This window comes from Phocoena phocoena, chromosome 1 (assembly GCF_963924675.1).
Source record: "Phocoena phocoena chromosome 1, mPhoPho1.1, whole genome shotgun sequence".
Classification (NCBI taxonomy): domain Eukaryota; kingdom Metazoa; phylum Chordata; class Mammalia; order Artiodactyla; family Phocoenidae; genus Phocoena; species Phocoena phocoena.
This window is the reverse complement of record NC_089219.1, coordinates 27082053-27100441: the sequence shown is the minus strand read 5'-3', so window position 1 is coordinate 27100441 and position 18389 is coordinate 27082053. Positions and strand designations below refer to the sequence as shown.

Genomic DNA, 18389 nt, shown 5'->3' with positions numbered 1-18389 from the left:
AGACACAGCAAACTAGTCTTCTGGGAGTGAGCCTTTTATATGCAAACCAACCAATTCAGAGCCCACCTACCTCCTTTACTGAGCTCTTAGCTGTTAAGCCACCGTCCCCCTGCCCTAAGCACCCCAGGGTCAGATGTCAGACAACTAAGGGCAGTCGCCTGCCCATTCCGTCCCCTACTGCAGCCCCAGTTAGGGCTCTTGCTCACATTTTCCTCCCATCCCTTCTATGTCCTGACCAACCCTGGTGCTTCCCCGTGTGGCCCTGTGTGGCATGGTATTCTCCCTCCCCCACCTTTGGGAACTGTAACAGACTATCTTTTTTTTTTTTTTTTTTGCGGTACGCGGGCCTCTCCCGCTGCGGAGCACAGACTCTGGACGCGCAGGCTCAGCGGCCATGGCTCACGGGCGCAGCCGCTCCACGGCATGTGGGATCTTCCCGGACCGGGGCACGAACCCGTGTCCCCTGCATCGGCAGGCGGACTCTCAACCACTGCGCCACCAGGGAAGCCCCAAACTATCTTTTCAATGGCAATTGCCTCCTCATCTGTTGCCCTCACTATACCTGAATAGTAATAAAAATCTACATTTAGAAACATTACGGTAACAAACAACCCTCAAATCTCCAAGGGTTAACTCACTAAAAGTTTCTTTCTTGCCATACTACATGCTCAAAGGTGGTGTGCAGGGTTGTCTGCTTAGTGAAATCACTCAGACACCCCCGCTGACAGAGACCCAGGGTCACTGCAGCAGGGAAAAGGGAAGAGGGGAATTTCGTGAAAGGAACCCAGGGTCCTCGAGGCTCCCGCCTTGAAACAGCACACTTCGCTGCTACCCATCCATCCTCGGCAAAGCCAGTGCCGTGGCCAGGCACGAGCTCAGCAAAGGCGGCGAGGGACCGTTCCACCAGTGTGTGGAAGGAAAGCTGGAGATACGTGAAGAGTAGCAGTGACCTCCACAGGGACCTTCAAGAATGCAAAATAGGGGCTTCCCTGGTGGCGCAGTGGTTGGGAGTCCGCCTGCCGATGCAGGGGACGCGGGTTCGGGCCCCGGTCCGGGAAGATCCCACATGCTGGGGACCGGCTGGGCCCGTGAGACATGGCCGCTGAGCCTGCGCGTCCGGAGCCTGTGCTCCGTAACGGGAGAGGCCACGGCAGTGAGAGGCCCGCGTACCGCAAAAAAAAGAAAAAAAAAAAAAAAAGAATGCAAAATAGACTAGTCTGGGAGGTCAGGAATGTACCTTTCTGAAAATAATGTTGACATTTGTTAGGAGACTTGAATGATGAGAAGGGGTTAATCAAAGAGGTGGAGGGAATGTGAGAAAATGTTCTGAAGAGGAAACAGCATGTGCAAAGGCCCTGAGGATGGGGGCTTGGCCAATTGAAGGAACTGAAACCAGCAGTGTATCAAGGAGGAGGGTGGGAGAGAGGCGGGGAAGAGGATTTTATCACTGACACTGTTCCGGGTGCAGACCCACGGTGATAATAAGTAGACTTTTCAAGTCTGCTTTATTATTGTTTTCAAGTTCGCCACAGGAAATACACCCCTTATTGCCTGCACTCCGGGCTGACTGCTGCCCCCACCCTTGACCAAAGAAGACTGGAGGGGCTGGAGCCAGGCAGGCTTTGTGGGCCTCCTTAGGGATTTTGGTTTTCATCGTAAGGACAGTTGGAAGCCATTGATGGATTCTGAACTGGGACAGTGAGAAATCTGGGGTCATGAGCATCACCCGTTTCCAAGACTCTGGGCTCCCCTGGGCAGGGAGACAAGCAAGGCTCCTGAGGAAGTGGAGAGTCCAAGAAGCCTTGGTGAAGCGAAAGAAGAGTATTAGCTTACATCTGGGGCCATGCCATCTGTTTGCAAAAGCTGTTCTCCGCACATTTTAGAGTCAACAAGACAGACAACACCGATAGGAGCCTCTTGCCTTTCCCGCCATCATTTTACCCCATTTCGCTAGTAAGTCTGGATTGCACTGTTGAACAATGCCTCACTCCTTTCAGTATAGTATTTAGACTTGTCAGATAAAAGATGTGAAAATCTGAAAGTTTAATTTGCTTATTCCGACGTGCAACGTGATATCTCCTCCTGGCTTGCGGGGTCGTCAAGTCGTCTAAAATCAATTCAGCAATAAGGAGTGGGTGAGGGAAGAGCAGGCCGCAGGGCAGAGGAGTGATTCAAGTATCCAGATGGGGGGACTCAAGCTTGCCTACCCCCTCCAGCTTTAGCACCTTTGAGGAACCCTCCATGTTAGAATTTATCTCCCAAGCCTGGGAAAGAGCAGAGCAGTGGTAAGTATCTGGTTAGAGAAAATGCCTAGTAAGATGCAATTCCGTATATTGCAAGTGATAAAGCTGTAATTGTTTGTTGGCAGTGTACATTAGCTCTTTGTAGCTTGTGTCAATATAGTACCAGGAAACTAGGGTCTAGGACGCTTTAATGGCAGCTCAAAAATATCGTGGAACTAGCTAGGGAGATAAAATCAACAAATTTTACTCATTGGGAAGAATGCCATTTCCAGAGATGACTTCAGGGGAGAAGTGGTCATGCCTTGGTGAGGTGTGAAACTTCTGCGTGAAGCTGTATGTTGTTGAGTGTCTGGGAAGGGCACCAAGGCATAATGCTGGTGCACATGGGTGAGAGGCAAGTTGAAGCTGCTGTGAACTGGGCCCGCTTAGGGGTAGAGACCAATAGGGGATGGGGCCTGAAGTTCAGGTCCAGATAGAGGTCTGAGCCCTTTGGGGATAATTTGGAATTTTGATATCAGGGTCCACTGGGATCGGCAGTCTGGCATTATCACACATGACTGTCTGGGGGTGGAGAAGGATGTCTGGTGCACGGGCAAGTTGGTGGGAAACCAGTGAACAAGAGAGCGGTGGGCTGGGGGCCAGGGTTGTGGTTCTGGTGGTCAGCCATTTCCAGCAAGGACCCAGCCAAGGAAGCACGTGTGTGTGTTTGGTGGTGGGTGGGGACATTGTTGGGGTTGAAATGAACAGGAGGCAGCTGAACAGAGGGACCCACCAAGGACCAAGTAGCAGCTCAAGGCTCAATCTAGGTAGACTGAGTTTATGTCAGATTTAATGGAGGACCGAGGTGCTGTCCAATAAAAATATAATGTGAGCCACATATACGATTTCTCAAAACTTTTAATTTTGAAATAATTATAGATCCACAGGAAGTTGTAAAGATCGTACAGAGACATTCCATGTACCCTTCTCCCAGATTCCCCCAATGGGTACATCTAATGTAAGTACAGTACAACATCAAAACCAGGAAATAGATGTTGGTGCAATGTGTGTGCGTACGTCTATGTCATTTTATCACGTGTGGATTCATGTCACCACCAGTGCAATCAAGATGCAGAATTGTTCCATCACAAAGTTCTCCCTTGTGCTACTCCTTTATAATCACCCCACTCCCCTTCCTCTCACCAAACCTAACCCCTGGCAACCACTCATCAGTTTTCCATCTCTTTAATATTGTCATTTCCAGAATGTTATATAAATGGAATCATCTGCTACGTTATCTTTTGAGATAAGCTTTTTTTTTTCACTAAGCACAATAACCTAGAGATCCATCCCAGTTGTTATATGTATCAATAGTCCATTCGTTTTTATTGGTGAGTGGTATTCCATGGCATGGATGTACTGCAGTTGGTTTAATTATTCACCTATTTTAGGACATTTTTGTTGTTTTCAATTTGGGGCTCTTCCACAAACAAACAAGAAAAGCTGCTCTGAACAGTCATGTGCAGATTTTTGTGTGGACACCAGTTTTCATTTCTCTGGGACAAATGCCCAGGCGTGTGATTGCTGAGTTGTATGACTAGTGTATGTGTAGTATTTTTTAAAAAGAAATTGTCCATTTTCCAGAATGTCTGTACCATTTTACATTCTACCAGCAACGTATGAAAGACCCAGTTGCTCTGTATGGTTGTCAGTCTTTGGTGTTGTCACTATTTTAATTTTTATCTGTTCTAATGGTGTGTAGTAATATCTCATAATGGTCTTAATTTTCCTTTCCCTAATGGCTAATGATGTTGAACATTTTTCTTGTGCTTATTTGCCATCCACACATCCCCTTAGTGAAATGTCTTTTCATGTTTTTTGCCTGTTTTCCAATTGGATTGTTAGATCCTTGCCTTGTTCTCAGTCTTAGGAGAAAAGCATTCAGTCTTGCGCCATTAAGTGTGAGGTTAGCTATCGGATTTTTGTAGATTCTCTTTATCAAGTCAGGAAGTTTCCTTCTATTCTTAGTTTTGTGAAAGTTTTATTTTTATTTTACATTGGAGTATGGTTGATTCACAATGTTGTGTTAGTTTCAGGTGTACAGAAAGGGGATTACTTATACATATTCATGTATTTATTCTTTTTCGGATTCTTTTCCCATACAGGTTATTACAATGTTGAGTAGAGTTCCCTGTGCTACACAGCAGGTCCTTGTTAATTACCTATTTTACATATAGTAGTGTGTATATGTCAATCCCAACCTCCCAATTCATCCCTCCCCCTCACCTTTCCCCCTTGGCAACCACAAGCCCACCCTCTAAGTCTGTGAGTCTGTGAAACTTTTTTGTTTAAATCAGGGATGAGTGTTGAATTTTGTCAGGTGCTTTTTCTGCATCAGCTGATATGGTCATGTGATTTTTCTACTTTTGGCCTGTCAATATAGTGAATTACATTGATGGGTTTTCAGATATTGAACCAGCCTTACATCCTTTGAATTAGACCCCACTTGGTTATGGCGTATAATTATTTTTGTGGTGTATGTATTTTTGTGGTGTATATGGTGTATAATTATTCAGCAAAATTATTATTTTGCTGAATTCTCTATGCTAATATTTTGTTAAGGCATTTTGTATTTATATTCTGTGGGATATTGGTCTTTAGTCTTCTTTATTTGTACTGCCTTCGGTTTTGGTATCAGGGTAATACCTCATAAAGTGAGTTTGGAAGTGCTCCTTCTTTCTCTGTTTTCTGGAAGAGATTGTAAAGAATTGGTGTAAATTCTTTATACATTTGGTAGAATTCTCTATTGAAAACTTCTGGGCCTGGGTATTTCTTTTGGGGGAGTTTTTAAATTATGAATTCAATTTCCTTAATAGCTATACAGCTCTTCAAATGATTTATTTCATATTGGGACATTTATGGTAGCTGGTGTTTTTTGAGGAGCTGGTCCATTTCATCTAGTTTGTCAAATGTATGTGTGTCATTTGTGGCATTTCCTTAGTATCATTTTGATAACTACAGGCTTTGTTTTCTCTAACCTTTGCCAGCTCTGGATATTTGCCAGCCTGAAAGATGAAAAATGAGTGTCGTGGGTTGAGTTTTCATATTTTTGATATTTATTAGGTGGAGTGTCTTTCTGTTTCTGTTCATATGTATCCTTTGCTCTTTTCCTCCTTCCCTGTTTACCTTTTTCATATTGGTTTGTAAGTGTTCTTTATAGATTATGAATACTAACCCTCTTCCTGTCATATATATTATACATAATCTTCCCAGTTTTCACTTTTCCCTTTATCTTTTTTACAGTTTTTCTTTAATTTAAAAATGGAAGTAAAGGTACACTTAGAATTCCTCCCTGAGCCCTGCCGGGGGTGGGGGACGGTAGATAAGCCTCAGATAGGGGACAAACGACAAAGGTGGACGGGAGCCTGGCCACCCCGCCACCACCTTTGTGCGGAATCATGTCACCTGTGGGGGCCACCATGCGTGGACACCCAGCAGAGGACAACTCCTCTCCTAAGATATGTTCCCAAGTGTTTAGTGAAAGCTTCATTATTTTATCCTTTTAAAATTGGAAGAATCTTTTAAAAATGACTCTCTTGTGCTAAAAACATATTATTTCAGGTTCAACAATTCCTTTTGTTTCACCCCTGTTTCTTTTCCTTTACTTAACTCGCAGGAAAAAAGTAAGCATTTTAATTTTAAAAGCACATACAATATGATCCCATTTGTATGAAATTATTTCACTGAATATGATCTGAACTACTCATCCTTCCATCTCTTTGTATGTCAACTGTCAAGAACAATTATTTCTAGACTGTACTGGGTTTTTATTTTTTGGTTTCATCTTTTAAAAATAATAAGCACTTATCATTTCTATAAAAGCAGTAGACCTATTCCTTTTAAAGAATAAAGTCCACGATAAGAAGCATCCACATTCTGCTACTTAGAGTTGGATATATTTTCCTCTGTGTGTGAATAAATACTGTCTGTTGGCGATTATTCATTGTAAATTTGTGGCAAAGTCTACCCAGAGCCTCGAAGGACCTTAGCCAGAAGGGGAAGAGTCAGTGTTACTGAACGAAACGTGGGTCCGCTTGTCCACACACAATAAAGGCAATCTACGGACAGCAGGTTGTGGTTTATTGCAGGGTGCCAAGCAAGGAATCCAGTTGGCTACTGCTTAGAATGCCAAACTCCCTGAAGGCTTTCAGGGAAAGGTTTGTAAAGACAGGGTGAGGGAGGGGGGTTGTGGGGTAAGTGATAGGCTTGTGGACATTCTTCTGATTGTTTGGTGGTGAGGTAATCGGGAGTCAACATCCTCAACCTTCTGGTTCCAACTGGTCTGGGGATCTGCGTGCTGTGGGCAGCATCCAGTTAACTTCTTTCACCTGATGGGATTTTCAGCATCTGCAAAACAGCTCAAAGGACATGGCTCAGAATATTATCTGTAGCCCCTGAGGAGGAACTAAAGGTCCTTGGCTTTGTATAATGGCTAAGCTGTTATTATTTTGTCTAGCTTGACTGTTTTCCTTTCTTTCTTCACTTTCTCACTTCTCTGATTAAATTTACTCTTTGGAACTCAGAGAAGGCCTAGGAGGCTACAGTTTTCTACGGACGAGAGGCAGGTGGAGGACATGGGGTGGGGTGAGTCTGTTTGGGGAAGGCCCCATAGGGTCCTGCTTGGATACATCAGGAGAAGAAACGGGAGGAGGAGAAAGAGAAGAGCCATAAATGAGCGAGCCTCCAGGTCGGGGGTAGCCCGTGGCTTCGGGGGAGTAGCCCCCCATATTTCTGTGATTGGTCTCCATCACCTTTGCTGGAAATTACTTTAACTTTCAACACCTTGCATATGCCTGGCGTTCGACTTCTTTCATATCCTTCCCTGTGCCTAGATCAGCACCGTGCATCCAGCAGGTGCTCAATAAATGCTTACGGCATGTTCAGTTCCCAAGGGGGTCATCCTCCCTCCATCTCACCTCTTTGTCTTTCAGGCTCACAGGCTTTCAGCTGCCGGCCGCCGTCGTCAGCGCGGCCACCACCCTCTCTCTACGCCTCATCAGTGACTACGCAGTCAGCGCACAGGGCTTCCATGCCAGCTATGAAGGTAGGTGCCTCGGCCTGGCCTCGGGAGCCATGTGTGTGAGGTTGTAATAGCCGCAGGCAGGGCTGCGCTGCTCTTAGCTGCTGGGAAGGGCTTCTTCAGATTCAGAGCTTGTGCCTGTCCTAACAAGGCTGGTTACTAACCAGTAACTCAGTTACTTAAATTGCCCCCGCTGTTTCCAGGAAACTGAGACTTGAAATCAGAGCTGAGCTGCAGTCGTTTATCTTGAGGGCCTGGTAACATCTTCTTCTCTCCCCTTAACTGGGTTTTGTTGTGTTTTTATTTTTTCAATTCTGTTTTCTCTTGGGCTTCACTGTATTATAAGGTACCTTGGCTTGGTTTTGGAAATGAGGCAGATATAAACCCTAAGTAAAAGACATAAAATAAGTAGCTGAAAAAATTTTGGGCTCACTGTAGTGACTGCAAAGAGTCAGCTTTATATCATTCAGAGAAGAAAATCAATTTTTCCTTGATAGCACAGATGAGGGTTTCTTGGTTTGAGTTATACAAATAATTGCCGCTTCTCTCAGCCTGTTTAAATATGGTGTTAGCGTTCAAATTAACACTAATATCTTCAGATTATACACTATTATTATTATTAACTTTATTATGTTAGTTCAGAAGGTGGTATGTCTAGATCACTGTCATTTTCCTGGGAAATTTACATCTCATTAATAGGTAATTATGCTGCTCTTGGCTAAGACCCACACTGCTATTTTGTGTAGGCATATTTTAAGACTGTTAATGATAATTAATAACAATAATGACATAACACCCTAGTAAAGGATGCCAGTTATTTGAAAGCTTTCTTCCTCTTGCCTCTAAGAACTTTAAGAATAAGTCATGCTTTCTTGAATGGAGCTATAGCAATAAACAAATAGATACCACCTTTGTCTTGGCTAGGAGTATACCACAGAAAGAGGGCAGATCCTAACTCCCTCGGCAAAATTCACGCCTGTTGGTAAGGGGTGTTCGGTGCTTTAACGTAAGCGATTGCGAGTTCCTGGGAAGGTCGCAGTTATTTTTAACTAAAGGTACTAAGAAGGCTCCAGAGAAAGTTTCACATGCCTTTAACTGGGGGCTTCTGACATAACTCCAGATTGCTTTAACTGAGGGCTTCTGAAAAGACCTATTTGTCTTTAAAGTGAAGTCTCCTGGGCTAACCCAATTTCTTTGGAAAAAACAATCAGTTCCTCCCAGAAGCAAGCCTGTGATCTTGGTCATCCTGGTTCTGTCCTCAGCCTGGACCTTTGGGTCTGAACCCAAACTAAGTCTCTTTGAGTCTGAGCTACAACCTCTTGATTAAGTAAGAGAGGCCTCTTCAGAAGCTTCTTCCACAATATGTGGGCCTTGCGGGGACTGGCTGTGTTTGGGGATGGTGGGGGGAATGAGTCGTTGACACTAGAGTTGGTGGCTGCAGAGATCCCAGGAGGGGCTGGCACACAGCGGGACCCAGCGGGGCCCTAATGGTGTCCTCATTTAGCAGTCTTTGTGGATAGTTGTCTGAGGCCTGGACTCTTAGGAGGTTTTAGGAAAAAAGTGTCCTGTTGATGCCTGAGCACGTTGCCTGCTCTGGGAAACAATGCCAAGTGCTTCTCCATCAGGCAGAGCAGAGCTGAAGGTACATTCATAGAGCCTTGTAAAATCAGAGGTTCTAGCCTGGAATTCATGGGGAGGTCTACAGTAGGGCATCAGAGGTCTGCAAACCCCTTGTAATTAGAAGCCACGTTCTGAATGTGTAAGGGTCTAGATCAGGGATCAGTAAACTATGGCCCACCTGGCCAAATCCAGTCCCTGGCTTGTTTTTATAAATAAAGTTTTATTAGAACACAGCCAAGCCCATTTGCTGACATTGTCTGTGACTCTTTACATGCACGTGTACATGGTCTGCAAAATAGAAAATATTTACTATCTGGCCTTTTACAGAAAAAGTTTGATGACCCCCGGTCTAGAGCTGTGCTATCCAATAACAGTAGCCTTTAACCACATGCCACTATTTATATTTACATTAATAAAAACTCATTTCTCACTTGCACCAGCCTCTGTCAGGTGTTCAGTAGCCACCTGTGGCTTGTGGCTACCATACTGGGCAGCACAGACAGAGAACACTTCGTCACTGCAGAAAATCCTTCTAGACGGGGCTGAGCTCGGGCTTCCATCAGATTCACGAAGGGTCTGCGATTCACATGAGGTCACGAATCATTAAGATAAAGTGGAGGCCAGTGGGTCCCTCCTCCCTGCTGCCTGGCCCGGGGGTGGCAGCCCCAACAGGAGAAGGACCAACGGGACAGAAGGCAGGGCCCGCCCTCCGTCAGCCACTTCATGGTGTCAGGTCTCTTAAGTCATCGGCACTGAGAAGGGAAAGGCTCCAGGCAAGGCCAAGGCAAGCCCTGCATGGTGCAAACAGGTCGCTATAGCTGAGTGACTCTCTCTGTAGTCACCTGGGCAGGGTTTCCGCCAGCTCCGTGGTCTTCGTGGCTCTTTGTGCTGCCTGGCAGAATGGCTCACGGGAGAGGCAGGTGCGGGGAAGCCAAGGCTGGGGCTCTCACCAAACCCTGACGATCTGGCTCAGGACTGGACCACGGGGCAATCTGCGCCTCTGGAAAAGTGTGAGTCGCACTGACTTTTGGGACACGCACAGCGGAGGGGCAAGGAGGGCAGGTGGGGGATCAGCAGATGCAGCCACTGCTGTGGATGAACCACGTGATAGACGACATCCACAGCGGGCCTGGGTCCTCTCTCTCGCTGGACTTCTCAACAATACACAGGATGATCCCACATTTAGGGATTTACTGATAAATACTAGCCTCTTGGGCCTATAACTGAGTAGCTGGGTGACCTTGGGCAGAGTTTTTCAAACTCTCTGGGCCCTCTGTTGGGGGGAAGGGGTGATCCAGTGGTCAAAAAGACCATAAAGACCACTCCTTCCATTGCAGAGCCCACCTTAGTCACTAGGGCTGGACAGCAAGCAGACAGACAGGCTCTAGAGAACTCCCCTCCCCCCCAGCCCCGCATCAGCCCGGGCTGACCCGTCAGGACAGCCTCCTCGCGTCCAGCCTTCTGGGTGTCACAGGACCTGTTTCTAAATGCCATCAGGGTCCCGCTCTTGGTAGCTCCCCTTGGCTGACGTCCCTGAAAGTCTGCTATCAAAGGGAGTCTCATCCTCCTCCACCCTCCTTGGGAGAGTGAAAAGTGCAGATAAGGAACTGGACTGCTGCCTGGGATTTTGGAGAAAGGTGAAGTCAGATGAAGGGTGTCAGCTCAGAGCTGCTGCCGCTTCACGGAAAAGATCAAAAAGGCCAATCGTCAAAGCCCGAGATGACAGGAGATGCTTGATTTGTAATCCCCGGGGGCAAGAGTGTGGGCTGCAGCCGTGGACAGGAGAGAAGGGCATCAACTTGTATTAAGCACTGACTGTATGCCAGGCGCTTTGCATACATGATCTCATTTAATCCCCGAGACAGCCTGGTGGACAAACGTTGCTATCTCCATCTGACAGATGCTGGAGCTGGAACTCAGGAGTTTTGTGTTCAGCTTTAAGGCTACTTGATGGCCGGGAGTTTTGACGTGACTTTTCTGGCTCTAAAGACTGTACTCTTCTCCTGCAACGCACACCCTGCAGAACTCCTGGAGGAAGGTAGAGACTGGTGACTCCCTCTCATGGGCAGGTAGATCGGAACTAAGTCAGAGGCAGGGTGGACACAGGAGGCCTGCCTTGGCTTCAGCGCCCCTCCCGGATGACTTGGGTCATCTCAGGGAATCAATAAGAGGTATGTCCACAGCTTCTCAGCTAGGGTTGCCAGATAAAATCTAGGATGCCCAGTTAATTTGATTTTTAAATTATTCCAATTTTTTAAAATTTGAAAAACACTTTTGTGTAAGTATAGCCCAAATATTTCATGGGACACACTTTTACTAAAAAAAATTGCCTGTTGTTTGCCTGAAATTCAAATTTAATGGAGCGTCCTGTATTTTTATTGGCTACATCTGGCATCCTCATTCCCAGCACTGAATCCCCAGGAGCTCTGACCCCACTCATTCTTTCTCCTCCTTTTCCTGATGCCCAGATCCGCCCCTGTCCTGCTCTGCCCAGCTCGGGCTGCCCACACACTACAGAGGATCTAGGCTCACCTCTGCCCTTCCAGTGAGTGTCCATTTGACAGCTCTCTGAACGCCCACACACCTGCAGAGAGACGCAGATCCATGGGCACTTGGGGTTACACTGTGTGTGTAATTCTGTAGTCTGGTTGACGAGGCTGACGTTTCTCTGTGTTAATAAAAGCAGCCTGTCTTTGTTCTTCCTAAGGAATATCAGTGAGGGAGCCACTGTGGTTTGCCTATACCACAATTATTTAACCAGTCATGGGGACATTTAAGTGAAGGACATCCCTGTACATACAACTTTAACCCTTATCTAATTATCTTAGAATTCTTGGAAGTGCAATTGCTGGGTCAAAGAGTGTGTCGATTTTTCATTTTATTACATAATTCCACGGTGTCCTTAGGAAGATTCTAGTGGGGCGCACCTCTACCAGCAGGGTGTTAAGAGGGCCCATTCCCCTCCTTTACCTACACTGCGCGTTGGGGAGTCTTAAGTCAGTTTCATTGATTAAAATGGGTGAGATGAAATCTCATTTGTGGTTATAATTTGCATCTCTCTGATGATCAGGAAGGTTGAGGACCTGTCACCACTTTCTGGCCTTTAGTAGATCATTTTGTAAGTTGCCTGTCCCTGTCTCTGCCTACTTTTCTTTTGGGGTGTTAGTATTTTTTTCTTATCCCTTTTGTAAGTGATTTTGCATATTAAGGCTATGAGTATTACGAGTTTCCTTTTGATGTGCAGTAATTTTAATTTTTATGTCACAAATCTTTTAATATTAATTTTTCTTTGATAATCTACCTTTGGTGTTATGCTTAGAAAGGCCTTTTCCATGCCAAGATCAGCTGGTCATTTAGATATTCCTCTCATTCTTTTAGCATTTTATTTTTCCATTTCACTTTTAAATCCCTCTGGAATTCAGCTATGTTTGCCTTGGTTTCAGTGGCCCTGTCTCTGATTCTCCAACATTCGCTGTGTCCTTCTGTCTGTCTTTCAATGTGTGGAAGCCTGTTACTTCCCCAGCCCCCGCGCTGTGTCTCTCCCTGATGTTTCTAGTCTTGCTGTGTTTAGACGTTGTTTCTCCCACCCAAGCCCTTGGGCTTCACGCCTTCTCCACACATGACTCTCAGAGATTGTATGGGGTTGTTTCTGTCTCTGACAGGTTGATCAGCAGGTAAACAAGAGTTGTAAGCAGGTCAGAAACCTCAACTAGAGAAGAGTCTCTGCAGGTTTTAATGCCTAATCCTGGCTGCACCTTTTGCATTTTAACCACATCAATCCTGAGCAGTCACTCTGACACTTTCGTGCAAGAGAGCCCATCTCTGACTGCTGGGTCTCACTCAGTCTGTTAGATCTATTTAATCATCTACATCTAAAAACAGGTATTTCTGTTTAGTTAAATCCAACTATCACCTTGCGTTCTCACTCTCAAAAATATAAGAGGCTTCCTTAAAAATCAAAATCACCTATTATCCCCACGTGGAATTTAGAAGCATGAGGAACGCTTATTTTTGCAAACTCCCTCATCACCACAAGGGGAGAGGCTGGACAGTACAATGATTAAGACCTCGGGTTCTGGGTTCCATCGGATCTGGAATCAAATCCCATCTTTGCCACTCACTTGCTGTGTGACCTTGGGCAAGTTACTTCGTTTCTCTGAGCTCTGGCCTTTGCATCTGTAAAATCAGGGTAAGAATAATACTTCAGAGTTGTGGAGGTTAAGGAGAGAACACACAAGTCACATGAGGGACTGGCAGACTGTCAGTGCTTGATAAATGTCAGCTAATGAGTGAAGTCACCCTCCTCCTAACCTCACCAGACTGGGATTATTTCAGGAGATGGAAGAATAGATATGTCTACTCCATAGGTCACAATCCCATCCCCACCCCAGCCCGCTGGCTCCTGAGTCTGCTTAAAATTCTCAACCCAGTTGTTCGTGGTATGTCTGGGCTTACAAACAGACCATAACATCTGTGGGGAAGGAGCAGAGGTGTCTCCATATTCGTGAGCTCCAGCACTGCTGGAGAGACTGCCCACCACATGGGGATGAGGTCGTGGGCCCCGTCCCCTGCTGGGTTGGAGGTGATGAGGCCAATGCCGGGAATTTAGTCTTTTCATGTCCTCTTCTCTTTGTATCAGAGATGTTGGCTTTAGGGCTAATGGTGTTAGTGACACGTCCAGCAGACCTTAGACTTTGGGGGTCATGGACTTGAAAGCTGTGACTATCTCCAGACACACACACACACACACACACACACACAAACACTTTTCCATGTTGTTTTTCATATAATTCAGATGCCCTGAAGCCCACCCATGAACCACTAGTCCACCTGAATAGCTGAGCCCAGAGAGGCAGGGATCACACATTAAGTGGGTGGTAGAGATTCTTTCATTCATTGAGCTGATATAATTGAGAGCCTACTGGGTGCAGTGCCTGATGTTTCAACCAAGTCCCATCCTCACCATCATGATTTCCTCCTCTACCCCTACCCACCTGCCCTCCCAAAGGGAACAGAACGGGGGAGGAAGAGCTCAATTCAGTGCCACATCTTGGTGAGCTTTTGCTCCCAGTGCCAGGTCAGTAATGTCACCTCTGCCTCTGGACCAGAGCATGGTGGAACAGCGTCAGACAGACACATCTGCGAGGGACAGATGGACAGAGGTGGAGCTCCCTGTTGTCATTCTATCAGGAGAGGCAGGCTTGGGACAGAGCTTTCCTGGCCTTTGGAGGGGTAAGTAGGGTAGAGGTGATCATGTCATGCAGGGAAATGGAGGTCCAGAAATGGACGCCTCCTGGTTTTATTCCCTCCTGTAATTAGACCTGCTGATTTCCCTCTCCTGGCCTCTCAGACAATTTCCTCAATTTGAAAGAGTTCCCCAATTCAGGGACATTCTGCAGACATCTCAAAATTGGACTAATGGAAGCTATTTGACCACATACATATATACACTGAATATGCAGTTTGCACCATTCAGGCCACTCAGGCCAGAATGGCAGGCCTGGCGAGGCCCCCTTTGGGGGAGGGGGGAGGTGATGAATGTCCATTTCCTCTGCCTGGGAAGGGATGGTGTGTGCTTCCTGAATCAACCTGCTGCATTTCCGAGGGCTCTGCCTTGGGAGTTGGAGAACATTCCTTTTAATCTGTACAGTGGAGCAGCAAATTAATACACAGAGATGTGACCTTTGAGACAAATTGGGGAGCACTTCTCCATAAGTGGGGGATCAGGGTGAATTTCATATCACGTCCTCAATAATCCCACAAACAGTTCATCATGCATAGTGATGTTTTCCCCCTTTGGGGAAGAATATTAACATAGCTTGAAGGTGATATCATAGCGAATTCTAGTGCCCTGACCCTCCTCACCTCAGGGTGTCAGAAGACAGGGTGAAGGCAAAGGAGCATTTTCAGGTGGCTGGATGACCTGGGGGTAAGGGGTACCTCTGCTTTACTTCTCTGGCCCTGTTCATTCATTCATTCATTCATTCACTCAATCAATATTTACTGCACACCTGCTCTACTCCAGGTCCCTAGGTAGACTTTGAGGAATATGAATGAATAAGAAGTGGCTTCCAGCTTCAAGGAGCCTAAAGACCTAAAATTGTTGGAGAGGAGTGCGTAGTAGCGGAGGAATGGGGTCCAGGAAGAGGTAGGTTCAGCGCTGGCTAGCTATGACACCTTTCACATCTCCCGACCTCCCCGAGCTGATTTTGCACAAAAGAGGAACTGCGGCACCCGCCTCGATGGTTTGTAATGAGGGCTGAAGAGTTGATGGCTGGGAAGTGCCTGGTACAGAGTCTCTGTTCAAGAAGCACCCATTCTTCGACCACGTGGAGAAAATTACTCTCATGCCCGGTTGGGTGTCTGGAGATCAAGTTTGAGCCCTGCCATGTCCCCACTGTGTGACCTTGGACAAGGCACCGAGCCTCTCAGTTCCCTCCTCTGGGACATGGGATAAACATCTCTTCCTTTCAAGGGGGGAGTGAGCATTAGTGGTAAGGTACAGAAAGCACCTAGCATGACATTTGACACATACTAGGCACTCAGTCAAAGGAAGCTCTTATAATAGGTGTGTTTTGTAGGAATGAAAAAAAAAAATTCTTTCCTATGACAAAATCTTTGGTCAAGGCTTGTGGGTCTCCAAGAGCAAGGAATGCCACCTATTTTTTGTTTCTTCTGTCAGGGAGGTACCTTAGTCCAGGGCTTGGTACACAGTAGGGACACTGCAATACTAGCCAGTGCTTGCCTCTCCTGACCTGGATCTTTGCTAGTCCATATAGAGCTTTTGTGCAAATTAGCACAAGTGGCCACCCTGAGGGGACACAGCCCTGTGAGCATTTGGCTTAGTGCATGGAGTAGAGGCTGGGTTTTAACCACAGTCACCCACTGTGAGTCATTAGAGGCAGGGTGCAAGGATCTTGGGGTGCTTTCACTTAAAACCCTCTAATTGGAGCTTCCCTGGTGGTGCAGTGTTTAAGAGTCGCCTGCCAATGCAGGGGACGTGGGTTCAAGCCCTGGTCTGGGAAGATCCCCACATGCCTCAGAGCAACTAAGCCTGTGCGCTACAACTACTGAGCCTGTGCTCTAGAGCCTGCGAGCCACAACTATTGAGCCCACGTGCCTAGAGCCCGTGCTCTTCAACAAGAGAAGCTACCGCAATGAGAAGCCCACTCACTGCAGCGAAGAGCAGCCCCTGCTCGCTGCAACTAGAGAAAGCCTGTGTGCAGCAACGAAGACCCAATGCAGCCAAAAATAAATACATTAAAAAATTTATAAAAAAAAAAAACCCTCTAATTACTTCTCAGGTGGAGTACAAACTCCTTACCTGGCCATCAAAACTGGGCGTCAGCCTCACCTCCACCCTCTTCCTCCTCCAGCCACACTGGCCTTTGTCTGGTCTTCAGATACGCCACACTCTGTCTCCCCACCCATCCTTCAGACACGCTGAGTCCCTTCTTCTGAACCTTCCTCCCCCACCTGGCCACTCTTCTCTGCCTCTTTGTTTCCTTCCAGTCTCTGCTTAAACCAAATCCAGAGGCTGCCCCTGGTGCCCAATACTCCCTTTACTTTCCCTCTTAGTTCCCCAGGCATCTCCTCCAATTACATGCGTGCCTCGTGTATTTCCTGTTCCTTGTTTGCCTTCTCTCCTCCGGTATGTGCTCCCAGACAGCGGAGAGAACCAAGATGAAAGCTCAGGGTCTGGAGGAAAAATCGACTCTCAGCTCGGCCAGTTAGTAGCCAGTGTGGGACTTTGAGCAGGTCACTTAACCTCCTCTGACCTCCGCTGTCACAGGGACAATAATAATAATCCCTATTCTGTGGGATTATCACCGGGAACAAATGAGGTAACACGTGTCAAGGGTTCCTAACGGTGCCTAGTGTGGAATAAACACTCAGAAAGCAGACGCACGGGCTATTATGATCACTGTTCACAGCTGCGCCTAGCCCAGGATCTGACGCATGGTAGATGCTCAGTAAATAATGATTGAATAAGTGAGTGGTTAAGGGATCATTTCACCCAGTGTAATGGAAAGACATTTGCTCAAGGTACCTGGGACCATATTCCATTGACTCCAAGATGCCCTCAGTTAAAAGATGCAGCTTTATTGGATGTACCACTAAGAAAAAAAAAAAATGCTGCCGATTAAAGTATGACATGCCGTCGATTTTAAGATACATCCCAATTTCCAAGATATTAAAATATGGAAAAATGTGCTCCCTAGAACTGACGAAGTGTGGTGACTGCTTAATTGCTTGTGACCACCCCTCCCCTTGTTTGGGGTGGGCTTATCGCTCTGACCTCTTCTCCAACCCAGGGCTCTCTGACCGTCAGGGCTCCTCCTTTTCATCATTCAGGTGGTGGCTCTCGCTGGACGTGTGATCACCTCTTAATTCTTTCTCTCGGCTCCAAGTCTCGTTACTTTTCAATTTTCTGCATTGAACTCTATTTAACACCTGTTAGCACAGGTCTTCAACTGATGAACGACCTTGTCGGGGGAGGCAGCAAGATGCCCCAGTTTTGATTCTGTCTCTCGTATCTGTGCCCCAGGCAGGGGAGCCCATAGAACCCAAAGAGGGGTCCCTCAGGGCCCCTGCCAGCCCACTGCCAGCCCCTCCTATAATAGCTCCCAAGGCACCAGGAATACCACTGGGTGGGGACCTGAATGTGATTTCTCCCACTTGGGTGGGAGATGGGAGAGTCAGCCTTCAGCCACTGCTCTGGTCATGACTGTAGCTGGACACATTCACCTGTCTCCTTCCTGTGGACCTGGGTCAGGTGACCCCATCAGAGCTTCGTCCACTGACCCCCACCCTGGAGGTTCAGGGGACACAAGTCCTTCTACCATCTCTTCCTTGGGGGAAGTTATCTCCCAACCCACGAGCCGAGCATCAGCGGGGAGAGAAAGCTTCCAAGTCGAAGTATCAGATTGAATATTCCCATCCCACCTCTTCCTATTAATTGATAATTTGGGTGTGATTAGCCACTGTTTTGGATTATTCTTTCCAGCCCTTTCCTTCATTGGTGTGGATAACTGAGGGTTGAACCCATTGCCGTCTCATTGGAACAGCAGGAGAGAAAAGCATTTAGGACGTTGGTGGGTTCTGATTTGGAGATTTGGTGGTGGACAGATCACCTCTACCCTTCCCCTTTCCACTCTGTTGGATGATGGGCACTGTTTCCCAGTTCTGTATCCTCATACACACCCTGGATCCCTGAGCCCAGGGCCTCGGAGATGAAGGAAACAAAGGGACCAGCTCACTGCATGACATGTCCAGCAATGCAGTGAGAGCTTTGCAGACGCTGACGTCCCGCCTGGTGAGCAAGGCCTCAAGAATCCCCGCTGTACAGAGAAGGAAGTGGAGGCCCAGAGAGGTTAGTTACCTTGCCTGAGGTTACACAGCACCTAAGGGTCGTGCACAGTTTGAAAATCGGTTTGGTTCCAAAGCCCACCTCTTTCCACTAGGTG

At 46.8% G+C, this 18389-nt stretch overlaps 1 protein-coding gene across 1 annotated transcript in view; it reads left to right on the top strand.

Moving 5' to 3' along the window:
• CSMD2 (CUB and Sushi multiple domains 2) overlaps positions 1-18389 on the top strand; it is a 661886-nt gene that overhangs the window by 107247 nt on the left and 536250 nt on the right. Inside the window, exon 3 of the mRNA XM_065872671.1 lies at positions 7214-7326. Within this exon, the coding sequence (XP_065728743.1) occupies positions 7214-7326 (113 nt within the window). The remainder of the gene's footprint in view (positions 1-7213; positions 7327-18389) is intronic.